The sequence below is a fragment of the Knufia obscura genome (assembly GCF_036327395.1).
Source record: "Knufia obscura strain CCFEE 5817 isolate CBS 148926 chromosome Unknown scaffold_23, whole genome shotgun sequence".
Lineage (NCBI taxonomy): Eukaryota > Fungi > Ascomycota > Eurotiomycetes > Chaetothyriales > Trichomeriaceae > Knufia > Knufia obscura.
In genome coordinates this window covers 64,880-79,276 of record NW_027042709.1, presented here as the reverse complement: position 1 = coordinate 79,276, position 14,397 = coordinate 64,880, and the positions used below count along the sequence as shown (strand labels likewise).

Sequence of the window (14,397 nt, the reverse complement as noted above, 5' to 3'; positions counted from 1 at the left end):
AGATGCTACCTGGAGTACTGTGACCGGCCAGTCGAGCGAGCAAGGAGATATGACGCGACCTCACCGTCACTGGTGGGATGCGTCCGCTCCGGAAGGCGGATAAGTTTCGCTCAACTCTGTAAAGATGGCCCTGATAAATCTTGCTGGCTGTTGCAGTAGTAGTGTGAGTAGAAGACTGGCACTGTACTGAAAATGGATTAGAATTCGGCTTCATGCCACAGTGGAGTCTTCTTGCTTGTGCTCAAACACCTTGTAATTGTGGTAGTTCCTCCTCATTAGAGTCTTCCATGCTTCCGCGATCCGAGCAGATGGTACTATCCTTGTCAAAATTGCTGTGACACTCCGCGCACGAGCGCGAATGCATATACAGACACATTGGGAGGGAAATGGGTAGACAACAATCGCTCGATTCTGTCACGACTTTTGTCGGTAAAAAAAAAAGTGGTCGAAACTGGCGCAAACGAAAAGATGGCACAAGTTGGGCGAAGCATGCACGATGACGTAGACAGCACGACTTAACTATGGCGGAGTACCCCTTCGATCGCGACTCTTTTCCGCCGAGGAGACGGCTCGAGGGTCCTGGTGCGACAACAGCACGCTCAACCAATCAGATGTATGTATTCCGACCCCTGTTTCTTGAGTTCCTGATCGACACAGGTCGGGCCTCTATACAGCGGCTGGGATGCCTAGGGTCTTTCACCAACCCGCAAATTCATCGTTGGCGCTGCCAACTTCATCCTTAAGGGGAAGCAGCAGGATGGTTGTATAGTGCTGAATGTTGAGGGTTTGTCGCCGTATCGTAAGGCGAATATTGATCCAACCCGCTTGGCCAGTGGGCAATCGTCTCCCCCAGGTCCACTCGTCTGGCATGCAGCGCTGATAGTCTTGTTCCCATTCCGGATGTCATATCTGTATTTTATCAGTCATATACGGGTGTCAAGGAAAGGAGGCTCGATTACGTGATTTTGGTCGAAGTTCATGCCCAATTCTGCGGCGCCCAACGTAGGATCGCTGGAGATTCTGGTAGACGCGGATCTCTTCGTCGAGGAGCGAAGGGTCAACCTTGCAATGCTCTAGCTTGATGGCGACCTCGGTGTCAGTCTCGGCGTCGCGTCCTGTGTATGTGAGCCAGCGTCACAGGAAGTAATGATGAAGATGGTGCTCACCTAGGTAGACTTTGCCGAATGAGCCTTCACCCAGAAGCTGCACGAGCTGGTATCGATCTCCGATGCACAGAGCACGCGTGCGCTCGACGAAGTCACCCATGAGCATGAGGAGTGCATAGTGGTTGAGATAGATAATTATGCTCCAGAAAAGATGGGTTGGACGTGGTTCATGTATCTCGTCGGCTAACCTTCCTCACTGTCGATGAGTGATCTGCTTGTGCCTGTGCTGATCTTGCACTCCTCACCCATCACATGCAAACACAACCATCATCCTGAGATTGCGCGCCATGCACTCCCACCTGCGCACAAGACCATCGCATCAACTGTGCATGAAGGAGCTCTGACACGCGACTTTCGATCCACGGATGACCAATCGTTTCGAGCTACGCGTGCTGGTCCCTTCCACCCATGCATATCTCTGCAGGAAGCGCCCACCGACCTGACACGCTAAGGTGTCGACTTGATGCGGCACAGCTGAGGGTGGGTGGGGGACTCTGAGCGTCAATTCATAGGACAACTCAGCACACAAAATGTCACGCTCTGATCGCCGTCCATCAGCCGGCCACTCCTTCTCCTTCATGCCTGCGGTTGATCACAGTCCATGCTCTCGCAAGCGACGCGCTCCTTCTTCATCTGAACACCCTGCCGACGAGTGTCGTCCTCCTCCTGCGAAGAGACACCAGCCTTCGACCTCTCCGCATCGCCATCGCCAACCGAGTCCTCGCTTCTGGGACAGACTCTCGCGAGTACAGCTCAGCCGGCAAGCCCTGCGAGAGTTTGACCGCAGGACACTGAATCGCGGAGATCTGGCCACTCCTGCTCCTCCTACTGCATTGCTCCTTGGTATTACTCAAGGACCTGAGCTCACACGACTCCGGCGTTTTGCACGTCGTGGTGGTCCTGTCCTTTCACATCTCCGTGGTGTAAGTCGGGTTCTTGTAATGACCTTGCCAAGCTAACACGAAATCAATCTAGTTTGCCTGTCTACCCACCACCATGAGCACCTCAAGTTCCGGGAGCCTGAAACGATCGCTCGGCTCCAGTCGAACCAACACGACCAGATCGAGCAAGACTAGTCCCTACAGTGGCCAGTACCAACAAGCTTTGGACGATGCTGGGGTCCACATGAACAACCGGGTCTCGAAGCCCGCCAACTGGCAGGACATACAAGAGCGCATGGGCCAGCCCCGTCCTTCGTTGTCGCCGTCGCGGTTCGGCGATGCCGAGTTTGAGGAGTTCACCGAGGCGTGCGAGCGAGCTATGAACGAACCCAAAGCGATGGCGCAGGTCATTCCCATCATTGCTGGCGCGATGGACAAGCAGCACCAGTCGATGGCTGATGTACAGTTTGACCGGACTGCCCCCTTCGACAAAGGCCTTGCTTTCGCCAAGCCAGACCTCTACTACGGAGCTGCACCAGAGACCATCAATCGACGTGCCCGGCATGATCTGGGCCATCAGATCATTCCTTCGAGTAACACTCATTACCCGGCCGTTCCCAATTTCTTCCTTGAGGGCAAGAGTGACAAGTGCTTGCTCTGTGGTAGCATTCATTGTGCCAATGTTTTTAAAGGTGAGCCGCCGTTTCTTGTGAATAGGTCCATTTGAATCCAAACCATGCTTGTCTTTGAGATGACGTATCTGAGAGTGCGAGCCACCGGTGCTGGCATATAAGGTGGGGAGAGGGACTTTCTTTGCGATACAAAGTCTACACAGCCAGTAAAGTGATGTATGTTCTTTTATCAGGAGACTACAATGACATAGCCCGTGCCGAGCGAAAAGCCCCCACAAGCCTGAAAGATGAAAGTATCGCCTCTGTGATCAAAACTTGACTTTTGACCTTAAGCTACTCTCTGTTATGCTTGATAACCACTTCTAAGCCACCGCTAAACGCAAAAAGGGATTGCCTAGGCCAATCGATTTTTGTACACAGGGGATGTTTGAACAGCTTCCAATCCTGATAACGCAGATTCCACACGCGTCATATCGGCTTCGCTCCGCTCGGGAACTCAATCTCAGAGTGACCGCTTCACCTGCCAAGTCCGTAGAAGGTGGGGCGGAGCCACCGCAGTGACGGTCGACCAAGCTAACTAAAATCCCCGCTATCACCGTTCTGCACGTTCGTTTGGGCCCAATTCAGTTCGCCAGCCTCTGCTAGGATGGGGCTTGGCTGCGACATAGAGGATACAAGTAGAAACAACAATGCCTGGAGGCGAGAATAGCACGCTAGCGTGCTACACGAACCAAATTTATGCTTTTAGCTGCATTTCGTTATCTTTCGGACAGAGCCGCTCGAGCCGTTCGTCATGTTGACTTCATTGTTGAGACTTCTGTTTTGACAAACTCTTCAATAATTGGCGCCACCAAGCCTCCCTTTACCGAACAGTACATCGGCAGCCGCTTCCTACCTCTAAGCAAATCAGAAGCGAGCAGGTCTTTTAATGGTCGTCATTTTCTAGATGCGTTGCACACCAAATGGGTGTGGCTTATTCCCCGGAGCTCTCGGGTTCAGGCATCCGCTTTGGCTTTTGGCTGTACAGCGGGTCGCGGAATTCTGGGGCGTTGAGTCCATAGGTGCGGGTTGAGTATACGAAGAATTAACTCTGAACGTGCCACAAGGGTGATGTCAAGGTCACTCAGTGCGACCTTTCAGGAGAGCTAAAGCTGCGTTGCCAGATAACCGTGCATCCTTTTCTTTCCACTTGGTCTACACCTAGCTTATAACTGTCTGATACTATAAAGCTGTTGGAGAAATCTAAAATCCATGCCCATCTCAATCCCAGGACCGTGGCGCCACCGAAATGGTAACCATGATTATACGGCACCACCACGTCTGCGCATCCTGCTTACCAACGGACGCTTCCCCGTTGCAATAGATCTTGCACGGCAGCTATGGACAGCAGGTCATGTCGTCTTCGTGGTCAACCCAATGCAGTATCATGTCTGCAAGTTCAGTGCCGCAGTACACCAGTCACGCAAAGTACCTGCACCCCACGATGATGCGGCCGGCTACGTCGCTGGCGTCAAGGAAATGGCTGTGAAATGGCACATAGACTTGATCATCCCCGTCCACGAGGAGATCTTTTTTCTGGCTGAGTGCGACGAACGCGAGATCTTAGACAGGCTTTTCGCGCCACCATTCGACCTTCTGGTACGGTTGCACAATAAGAACGAGCTCTTCAAGCTCATGGAGAGGATGGGGCTGGACGTGCCCGCATTTCACCTCTGTCGCAACGGCGATGATGTACGGAACCTGCCACTCGATAAGTACGAGCACGGTCTGGCGCTCAAGCCATGCTTTGGCCGTTCCAGTGTTGGCGTTCATCATCTGAAACAAGGTGAGAAATTACCTAGCGATGATGAACTTGACATTGGCGAACACAACCATTACGTCGCTCAGGAGTGGCTCAAAGGAAAGTCTTACTGCAGCTACTCCGTCGTGCGTAAGTCTGAAGTGATTGCAACTAGCTTGTATCCCGTATTCGACACCATTGATGGAAGCTCGAGCGTGTATTTCAAGCAGCAGTATCACGAGGGTATCTACAAGTATATCGAGAACCTCGTCAGCCACCTTCGCGACACTGGCTATATTTTCGGTGGTCAGCTCGCATTCGACTTCGTCGAGATAGGTGAGAGGTTGGTGATCATCGACTGCAATCCGCGATCGACGTCTGGCTTGCACCTGTGGACAGATACGCCAGACCTTGCACGGGCGTTTACTGACTCCTTGCCGAAGAACACTGGTCTTCCTATCATACCTCCTGAGACACGGCTCGGGAACTCATCGCATGTACAAATTGGTGCAGGTATGATGATGTGGGAACACAAGGAGGCCTCGTTAGGGGTATGGGCGAAGCACATAGAGCGATTGATGAAGACCAACGACATCGTATGGAAGACGAGAGACCCCATGCCTACGATTGCACAACCGTTTCTGCTCACGACATATTACAAGATGTGTCATAACGCTGGGTTGCAGCTTCCGGAATTATTCCAACAGCATGTGCTCTGGGAGCCGCAATACGATGCGAAAGACCCCGAAGGTGGTCAGCTAGGGAAGATTCGAAAACTGATAGACGATGCGAATAAGCGAGATGAGGAGAGGAGCCATGGTAAGAAAGATGGAAAACCGAGTACAGATGATGTGGCAGAAGAGCTAGAGAGGACGAAAGAGCGAGTTCGTGAACTGGAGGAAGAGAACAGGCATCTTGCAGCTGTGGCCGGGGAAGCTAGGTATAGTCAGCACGAGATTGTCGTGTAGCGGTATGTTCTGGTGTTGGGGTAGGGTGTAGGTCGTCATACCATAAGTACTATCTCAATAATATTAATATGAACCCCTACTCACTCTTCGTTAAACTTACCTAAGTGACTCCGAGTATTCGAATGGTGGACTCTCCGGCCTTAGGCTGCAAAACTACTGTGCTGGCAACTCGTGAGTTTTGTCCCAGTAAGGCATCAAGGTTTCCGTGACTGCCAAGATTTTTGTGCGATCCGCCAACACCGAGCAGAAACTGCGCTTCGAGACTGCGACCCAAGCACTCTCTCATTTGTTTCAATCCTCAAGGCGCAGGATCAGACTTCTTTGCGACCACCTTCAACCTATATCCAGATATCCCATAAACCGATACAATGGCCCAGCAAGACCTGTCACCCCTAAAGTGGTAGGTCAACTCGCAGCACCACCATGAATCCAGAAGCACGAGGGACCAGAAGACGAACAAGCAAGAGTCGGAAGACCATACGGATATTCCAAGATCAGTCGCTTTGCTGTTCAAACTTTGATCTTCGTGGCAGACTACAGAGCCTTGGACCTAGACACTCTGGCTGAGAGGACTCACTGGTCTGCCGTGTCAAGTCCTTCCGACATGTGTCTCGCCACCGAGCTCGATGGTGGTTCGATCTGCGGCGGGATGGCCCGCTGGGAGAGCTTGACTGACGGTCAGCCATGAACAGGATCGATGGAGAGGTATTTGCCAGGACAATGGACGAGCATTTCACCGTGTCTCAGTACGATCCTGAACCACGAGAAAACCGAGGACTGGGCTAGATAGGGTATATAAAAAATTCTTCTGCATTTGTTGGGCTGAGAGCAACGGCACGACAGACCAACCACACTTCTGTGGGCATATCCAAGGTCCGTCATTTTTGGTGGTCACTTTTGGTTCTATTCAGACGCACACAACGACCTTAGATCTGGCTCCATCGGTCGCGCACTTGTTGCTGTTGTTTCAGCGCCATCCAGTCCTGCGCCGCCAGCTCGATCACGTGAGCAAAGTCCGACAGCACAAAGTCCAGCTCGTCCGCCAGCGACAGCCAAGCGCCGTCCGCCTCGCCCGCCTCGGTCGGCCGTACGTAGTAGTGGAGGGTCAGGTCCTGCACCACCGAGCGGATGCGGTCCTGCATCTCTTCTGTCGCTTGGTAGACCGTACGGAAGAAGCGCACTTCTCGCATCAGCGAGGCGTTGTCTCGGATGGCCTCGACTAGCCGCTGCTCGTGCGTAGGCCGCGGCAAGCGCTTTTGCCGCATGAGCACGCGGGGCTGGAGACCGAGAGCGAATGTGGGCGCGTTCGTCTGCTGCATCTGCACGTCGAATGGCTGCAGAGTCGCTGGCTGATCGAACGGTGTGGTTCGGTCGGCACGCACGTGGTCTATATCGTCGACCAGATGGTCCATGGTCGAGCACGCCATGGCTCGGTTGGCATGCGAAAGGACGAGAAGGGTGTGCAAACACGGCACGATTAGATGCTCTTTTCATATTGTCAATAGCTCCTTCTATTGGAGGTGGCACACTATATCGGTGGATGCTCACCGAGGATGACACCCCCTATCTCTGAGTGTGATCTATCGCTGAGCGTGAAAGCTTCAGTAAACGGTCGAGTGCCCTAGATGGTGACGTGTCTTGCTCGGGCCTGCAACACCTGTCTGGCGACCCATGAAATCACGACCGTTCCCCCATCTGCTGGTTGAACGACTCGGCAAACTCCAGCGCCCCGTTCACCTCGCTCATACACACGCGGAGTTCGTCCTGCGTACGCTGCGAGTTCACCTCGATCTGGCTCATTCGGTCTTCGGACGCTTGCAGTCTAGCACCCGGGTTAGATCAACGTCGACCAGACGGCAGTGGACCCATCTCGGACCTAGCCTGCAATGCGGCCATCTGACTCTCCAGCGTCTGGATCGACGAGGCCCGGTGGAGAGTCTCCTGGAGAGAGCGCCTCAGCGATCCCGAGGTGGGGACGGTCGCAGTCGGCGGGGTCGGGCGCGACTTGGAAACTCCTGATCCCACGCTGCGGCGGTTGGTGGGGCTGGTCAGTCGACGTGGAGCAGTGCCGGCGGCATCGGGTCGCGACGTCAGCTCTCGACGGCGAATGGCGCCCTTGCTGAAGCCCGATACATTGCTGGTGCCCGCCTGTGGTCCCGGGTGCGGTCCCGCTTGTTGTGTGCTCGGCGGGTGGACGGTCGTCTGAGTGGGAGGAAGGGAGAAGTCGTCGTCCGCGGCATCGGCAAACAGCCCAGTCTCGTCAATCTCGTCGTCCATGCCGTGGTCGAAGGTGAGGTGGCCGCCGAAATCCATGGTGAGCCGCGATGTTCGAGTCAGATCGGAGGGGTGGTCCTGTGCGGCCGGAAGATGGGCCTCTTTAACCGTCTGTACCCCACGCCGTTCGTCCACTTGTTCTGGTGGTCTTGTAGCCGATGCGCGACGCCGCAAGTATGAAACACAAGTGGTGTCAGAGGTCATGCATGTACTTCCGATCGACCCACATTCGATGGACAAAAGCCGTCATAACGGGTTCGCGCTATAGTGGTGACGAGCTCCACGCGGGTCAGCCGCGGTTGATCGAGGGGGTCAGCATGACCGTCCACCAGCAACCAAGAGAGTGCAGTCCATCCATCCACGGAACGGAAAGGCTCGCCATGACAGGTTTCGGTGGCCAAGAGCTGTCTTTTCCACCATTTTCTGCGACGACGCATAGCACATAAGTAGGACACAGACATCGCTCAAGAACTGTGGCCACAATTCTCGTCTCCTTTTTGTCTCGCCTGAGTGCCACTCTTGCACATTGTTGTTGACCGCACGAGTGACCCACATGCCTTTCAAGATCCGCAAACCCCGCAAACGAAAGGCTTCGAAGCGGACCGCCAGCCGACAGGTCAAAGACGAAAAAGCGCGGTACGAGCGATGCCGTCGTCGTCGGTGGGGCCTGGTCAAGAAGGCCCGCGAGTACAGTACGCTGTTCGGGGCCGAGGTCTACTTGCTCGTGAAGGACGAGCACAACGCCCACTACTTTGCGTCGAACAAGGCTCATGCTCGCGATGGACTTCGGATTCGGTCAAGCCGAATTGGTCTATCTGTGATTGTAAGGCGAATTCGGTACTGGTGAGGCACATTCGGCGGCACAAACATTCCAGGGTACTTCATTGTCCCCAACTCCATTGGTTAGTCGTGAGTGAGTTGGCATCATCGCGCCATTTAGGGGCCGAGCAGACCTTGTGCCTGTGGAAGGTACTTAAAGCCAGCATGCGCCCTCACTCTGCTGGCATGCCTTCTCTTCTTCCATGCCACTCTCGTTCACACTATCAATTGTCAAACCAAGTTTCTAGCCGGTACCACAGCTTGCCGCTCTACGACGGCCCCTTAGTCGATCATGACTGACATCAACCTCTTCTCGTCTGCCGACTTCAGCGATACATCCGACTCCGAAGCGCTGAGCATCGGTCTGGAGGGTCTGAGGCAGCACATTGCGAAGCTGAAAGAATCACGTCGAAGAAGCCGCAGCAGAAAGAAGCAGGAAATGGCGAAACTCAAAGAACTGAAGGAAAGGTATGAGCATGACTACCAGCACGAGCTGCACCAGCGCGAGAAAGACAAGGAGTCTTGGCGGCGGACATTTGCGGACAAGGACAAAGAGACCAAAACCTTGAAACGCGAGACAGCCAATCTCAGGGCACAGGCGAAGCAGTTGCGCATTGAACTCAAGGCCAAAACGAACCAGTTGCAGCGGATGGACCATCTCACCTGCGACGTCTGCTATGATCAGGAGAAATGCCGAGTCACCAGGTGCGGTCATGGCTTCTGCGCAAGCTGCCTTTCTGCCTGGTTTGATGCTGCCGCCGAAGGGGCAATGCTGAGCGGCGGAGGAGTGCCAGTCGTCGGAGAGGCCAGTTGTCCAACTTGTCGCAGAAAATTGGACCAGACAGACGATATTTGGCCCATATACCTGTCGGAGGAGGTAGAATAAGGAGGCACTCAGGAGCAACCGCAAATTGCGAAGATAGGCGTCGGATGAAAATACCAAACGGGTATATATTAATACTGATTTGCAGCCTTCATAGCACTTCAAGACCTGGAAAGCAGGGTACCCAAGAAGGGAAAACCGAGCGAGCTTCAACCTCGCCACGTCCCGTGATACCTTCAGCGAGGGTCTGCGGTTTACGTTTCACTTTGAATCGCAAGGTTACGCATAACGACTGATTGAGAGACAGGGACACTGCTCTTAGCTGTGGCCATCTCTTTTGTGGCCGTTGCTTGTCTCGCTGAGAGCCACGACCCGAAGTGCAAAGTGATGGAATCACCATCTTACATCCTCTACCGTGTTCAGTTTGCAGGAAACGCCATTCACCATTGTCTCCTAAGCTCAAAACGTTCAAGTCTTTGCGAAGGTTTCACATATATAGCACGTAACATAGGTATCGTCTTTTACAAAGTACTGTTATGATTGTATGCTTCTTTCCGAAATTCAGTTTTTTCAGTCGAACTATCAGCCTTTGGTTTTCGTACGAAATCTGGGGATGTTAGTGTGTAAACGCGCGTCTTCCCTACGGTTATTCTTCTTCGCTCTATCTAAGTAGTAATTATATTGTACTCCGCCGTGCGCTGCTTCTAAAGTTACTGTATCTTCTGTTCTCTCTGGAAAAGGGACGCTACATTGCAAGGCTGGATCGTCCTAAAACTAGCTATCTTGGGCTAGACTTGGCAGCCTTACACGAGACACGTGTTGCTTGTGATAAGTCGTTCAAGGAAGGTAGAGCGGCCGAGTGGTCGGGGAGTGGGACCCTCTCCGCACCGGACCATCGTCCGAAGTGAAGACACCCAACAAGTCGTAGAAAACCGTACGTCAAGAGAGCGTGTCTAGAAGGGAAGCTCCCCTGTCCTGCCTTCGAAGTGCAATCTTGTGTTGCGTAACTCCTGCTCGGAAACTCCTCTGCCATTTGATCGTCTAACCAATACACATCTTGGTGTATCATTAGGAATTTCAGCTGCATCATTCTCGCTGGTTTCGATATCTTCAGCTGTTAAGCCCAAAAATTTCGGTCTTCATTGGATCTAGGCAGGACAACAACCACTTCGAGGCAACGACCGTTAAGATGAAGAACTCTTCGCCGACCTTTGACAACCTGTCCACCACCTCCTCCTCCGAGCATGCAGGCGTACATATCATAACAATGCACAAGCCGCCCAAGAACCGGTTGAACTCCGCCTATGCTCAGACCATCATCCGCGCTCTTCGACATATTGAGCGTGACCTCGTCAAGCCGAGTCAACCAGGTAAACTAGGCCTTATGCATGAAGCAGGTCTTCACGAGGTTGGCACACGCTCTACCCTAAGCTAAACCCGTTCATTTGCCTGGCACAGCAGCCGCTCTCGGTCACTAATTAACAGGGACAACAGGTGCAGTAGTCATAAACTCCTTCTCCGACAAGTTCTGGTGCACAGGCCTCGAACTTGATGAATCGGACACAAACCCCTACGCCAACGCCGACGGCTTCTACCCCTGCTCGCCACTCTCGTCGACTACCCATTACCTACCATAGCCTGCGTAACAGGGCATACCTTCGGCGGCGTCTGTCCCTTCGCACTATCCTGCGACTACCGCGTCATGAACAGCAAATGCGGATTCCTCTCAATGCCTCCTGTTAATCTAGGACTGCATTTTGAGGGTATCGGTGCGCTGCCAAGACTCAAGTTGGGTCCAAGGATCGCACGGAAGATGCTGCTTGAGGCGCATAAGTGGACTGGGAAGGAGGCGTTTGCGGATGGCATTGTAGATGCTATTGCGGAGCCCGGCCAGATGTTGGAGGTTGCGTGTAAACTTGCAGCTGAGCAAGCGCTCAGAGCGAGCATGGGTGTGTACGGTTTGTTGAGGAGTGAGCTGTGGGGTGAGGCCTTGGAAAAGTTTAAGAGGATTAGCTACACGCATCGAAAGAAGGAGGGCACAGAGCCAAAGGCCAAGATATGAGTAATGCAGTTGTAGCACCTCAACGCGTATGGACTACGTGCCAGACGTCCTCACTCAAGGAAAGTTCTGCTCGAGTCTTTTGGTCAGTCTACCTCGCAACGAAGCTTCCGTGTGCATAGATATGGCGATAAATACCTTCAGTTACTGCTTCGTTCCTGCTTCGTTGTGTCCAAATAATGGAAACACGGAATGTATACATACATTAGGTCCTTTCCTTTCATCGCAGCACAGTCCTGGTGCCGTCGCATCGTTGCAAACGTCGTGTTCTCATCCCTTATCGCCAACCACATCGCATCTACTGAATCCTCGACCGTGCCTGTCTGATCGTCATATTGAGCTTCATAGTACAATTTTGGCACCCTAGAAGTCAGTGATAACGAAACGAGCTTCATGGCCCACATTGCTCTTGAGTTCATTCAGCATTCATTGCTGGCTCCCTCTCGATAACATCGTTTCGTGTTCGTTGCGCCTTTTCAGTAGCTATCTGGCAAGTCACTAAAATCAGGCACATCACTGTCACACTTGAAACACGGCTGATAAGCCTTTTGCGGCAGTATCCCAGCAGCTAGGCCCAATTTCCAACTCCACTGCGTCGCACTCTCCGTCTTCCAAGTCCAGTAAAACCAACCTTGCGCCTGCTCGAAACTGTGCATCTGTGCTTCGGCGTACATCTGCAGAAACTGCTTGTAGCTGCTAGTGTATGTTGAAGCGTCAGCGTTTGCCATCGCACACGAGCAAGGTGGTGTTGCACAGCTTGATGTGTTGACAATGACGGCGCCAGCGCCGATATTCGTGTTGAGGTTGCCTGCCCACCTGGAGCCGGCCCCTATGTTGTTGAGGTTGGGCGTGCAATCTGTATCGGCCTGCGAAAATTCGCCGTTCATGGTCGGACCCCAGCCAGTCGAAGGATTGTTCGATACTGTCATGATGCCTGTCCGGCCAGAACATGCCAGGTTGACTTTGTCGGCATGTGATAGTTTCAATTGTCCAACTTTGAAGATTTGGTATTGATGTGTGTCGAGCATGAGTTTGTCGTCAACTCCTTTCATCGTGTCGTCCCACTCTGTCAGAGCCAGGAAGCCGTCGCCGAAGACGATCTGTTGCTCGATTCCGTTCTTGCGCACCAGCGCGATCGCTTTCTCGTTCCAATCGATGACTTTTGAAGGGTCATCCATATAGATCATCTTCGGCTCATTGACCAAGCCATAGAAAGTGACGACGTTCTTGTAGCGGTCTTGAGCAAAGAATTGCGACAGCTGATCGTGTATTTCAAGACTGCGCTGCCCGTTCTCGTCCCCATTTGCCCCATTCAGCCAATTGATGGTCCCTTGGTGACCACTGTGAGCCCAGCCGTTCTGAGAGCCTGGAACACCATGGAGATCCAGGTTGACACGCAGACCATATTCTCGACACCATTCTATTGCTCGCAACAGGTATCGCCAAGAGACCTGTTCAGCGTATGGATCGCCATCATAGGTCTTTACCGCCCAATAGCCATAAGGGATACGGACATGGTCCAGGCCAGCATCTTTTATTGCTTGGAAGTCAGACTTGGTTATGAATGTAGCATAATGCTTTTCCATAATGCTGGCACAGTTCTGACCGAGCTTCTGACACAATGTCCATTCATCGACTACGTTGTCAGACGCTGAGTAGTTGAACATCGATGGCGTGATAAAGGGCTCGAGGTTCAACCACCCTCCAACGTTAGTGCCTCGAACAGGCATCTTGCCATATTGCCACTGCTTGTTTAATGCGGGGGTATTCGTATTTGCTTGCGCCGAATCATCCCAATCCGAGTTGAGTCCCATCACGGACAAGTTGCCAACTGTTTCGGCTCTATATGTGCAATTGAAATCCGAGGTATCTAGCCACGTAGAAATGTCAAGGTATGTGCCTTTCGCGCTTTCAGGGGTGTCGCCCGCATCGCAGTTGTTCAACGGTGTGTTCGCTGAGCTCGCGTCATCACCACTGTCGCCGCTGTTTCCTCCAGCTTTCTTCTTGCTTTTACTTGCGACCACTGCGACGACGATTATGATGATCAGCAGCAGAACCGCGATTGCACCAACTATCCATCTCTTTTTCTTCATGCTCATCGGTGCTTTCGTCTCATTTCGTAATTCTCGTTTCTCGTCGTATTCGTCGTAATAGCCGTAACCACCTCGATCACCTCCTTCGCGACGTTTCCTCTCACCACTTCTTCCTTCCTCGAGAATGGCGCCGCTAACGTCTCTGTTCTTTGCCCGCCCCTTCTTTTGGTTTCTCTGTTCTGCGCCTTTCTGTAGCTGTTTGTACTCCTTCTCCCGTTTCTTTCTAGCTTTCCTCTTTGCGTCGAATTGGGCTAGATCGTTCTCTTCGTTGAGCTTCGATAAGGCATTGGAACTCAGCAGTTGCGTGCCGCTGGTTGCAGAGGAGCCTGAGGTGTATTTGGCGCGATCACGCTCCTTATCGCCCGTGTCGTATGATAACGGTGGCTCGGAAATCTTGCGTTTGTGCCTATCTCGCTGCTGCTGACGCCGATGTTCGTGGTCATCACCTTCTCGGACGCGTGCTTTTTTACCGGTGACACAGCGGGTGGTGCTTTGGCCTTATGAGGTTTCGTCCTCGGCCGCTTTTGTGGCTGTGGGGGTTCACCTCGCCTACGACGCTCCAAATCCGACCAGTTGTCACCGTCAGAAGTCCAGTCTGAGCGGTGCCGCGAGTGTTCTCTGGATCGCGAACGCCGACGTGCAGGTGACGGCTGTTGTGAAGGGTAGGATGAAGGTGGTGTTGCTCTTGCGCCTGGTGGTCGTGCGAATGAGGGCCGTGCATCGGCCCCAGCGTCGGCGTCGCCTCTGCCTCTAGCCTTCGAAGAGCGACGATGTTCTTTGGACATGTGATGTTGTTGGCTTTCAATGTAGTGACCATCTACTTCGACACATGGCGCTTCGGAGCATATTGTTGTACTTTGGCTGATGATTGGCGGCGCTGTTTGGCACAGCAACTTTGGTGC

The 14,397-nt window shown here is 53.0% G+C and overlaps 6 protein-coding genes across 6 annotated transcripts; 3 read left to right on the top strand and 3 right to left on the bottom strand.

Moving 5' to 3' along the window:
- Nucleotides 1-2,162: 2,162 nt before the first annotated feature.
- On the top strand, nt 2,163-5,427 carry PMZ80_011006 (uncharacterized protein; the record flags this gene model as incomplete). Its single annotated transcript, XM_064879394.1, has 2 exons — nt 2,163-2,739; nt 3,950-5,427. The coding sequence occupies 2 exons, from the start codon at nt 2,163-2,165 to the stop codon at nt 5,425-5,427; spliced, it is 2,055 nt and encodes a 684-aa protein (XP_064724833.1).
- Nucleotides 5,428-6,353: 926 nt separating this feature from the next.
- On the bottom strand, nt 6,354-6,839 carry PMZ80_011005 (uncharacterized protein; the record flags this gene model as incomplete). The annotated part of the gene is made up of 1 exon (XM_064879393.1): nt 6,354-6,839. One exon carries the CDS (start codon nt 6,837-6,839, stop codon nt 6,354-6,356), a length of 486 nt encoding a protein of 161 aa, XP_064724832.1.
- Nucleotides 6,840-7,104: 265 nt separating this feature from the next.
- On the bottom strand, nt 7,105-7,740 carry PMZ80_011004 (uncharacterized protein; the record flags this gene model as incomplete). The annotated part of the gene is made up of 2 exons (XM_064879392.1): nt 7,105-7,249; nt 7,304-7,740. The coding sequence occupies 2 exons, from the start codon at nt 7,738-7,740 to the stop codon at nt 7,105-7,107; spliced, it is 582 nt and encodes a 193-aa protein (XP_064724831.1).
- Nucleotides 7,741-8,812: 1,072 nt separating this feature from the next.
- On the top strand, nt 8,813-9,406 carry PMZ80_011003 (uncharacterized protein; the record flags this gene model as incomplete). The annotated part of the gene is made up of 1 exon (XM_064879391.1): nt 8,813-9,406. The coding sequence occupies one exon, from the start codon at nt 8,813-8,815 to the stop codon at nt 9,404-9,406; it is 594 nt and encodes a 197-aa protein (XP_064724830.1).
- A 1,126-nt stretch (nt 9,407-10,532) lies between these two features.
- On the top strand, nt 10,533-11,405 carry PMZ80_011002 (uncharacterized protein; the record flags this gene model as incomplete). The annotated part of the gene is made up of 2 exons (XM_064879390.1): nt 10,533-10,713; nt 10,993-11,405. 2 exons carry the CDS (start codon nt 10,533-10,535, stop codon nt 11,403-11,405), a joined length of 594 nt encoding a protein of 197 aa, XP_064724829.1.
- A 473-nt stretch (nt 11,406-11,878) lies between these two features.
- PMZ80_011001 (uncharacterized protein) lies at nt 11,879-14,280 on the bottom strand (the record flags this gene model as incomplete). Its single annotated transcript, XM_064879389.1, has 2 exons — nt 11,879-13,915; nt 13,942-14,280. 2 exons carry the CDS (start codon nt 14,278-14,280, stop codon nt 11,879-11,881), a joined length of 2,376 nt encoding a protein of 791 aa, XP_064724828.1.
- Between the last annotated feature and the right edge of the window lie 117 nt (nt 14,281-14,397).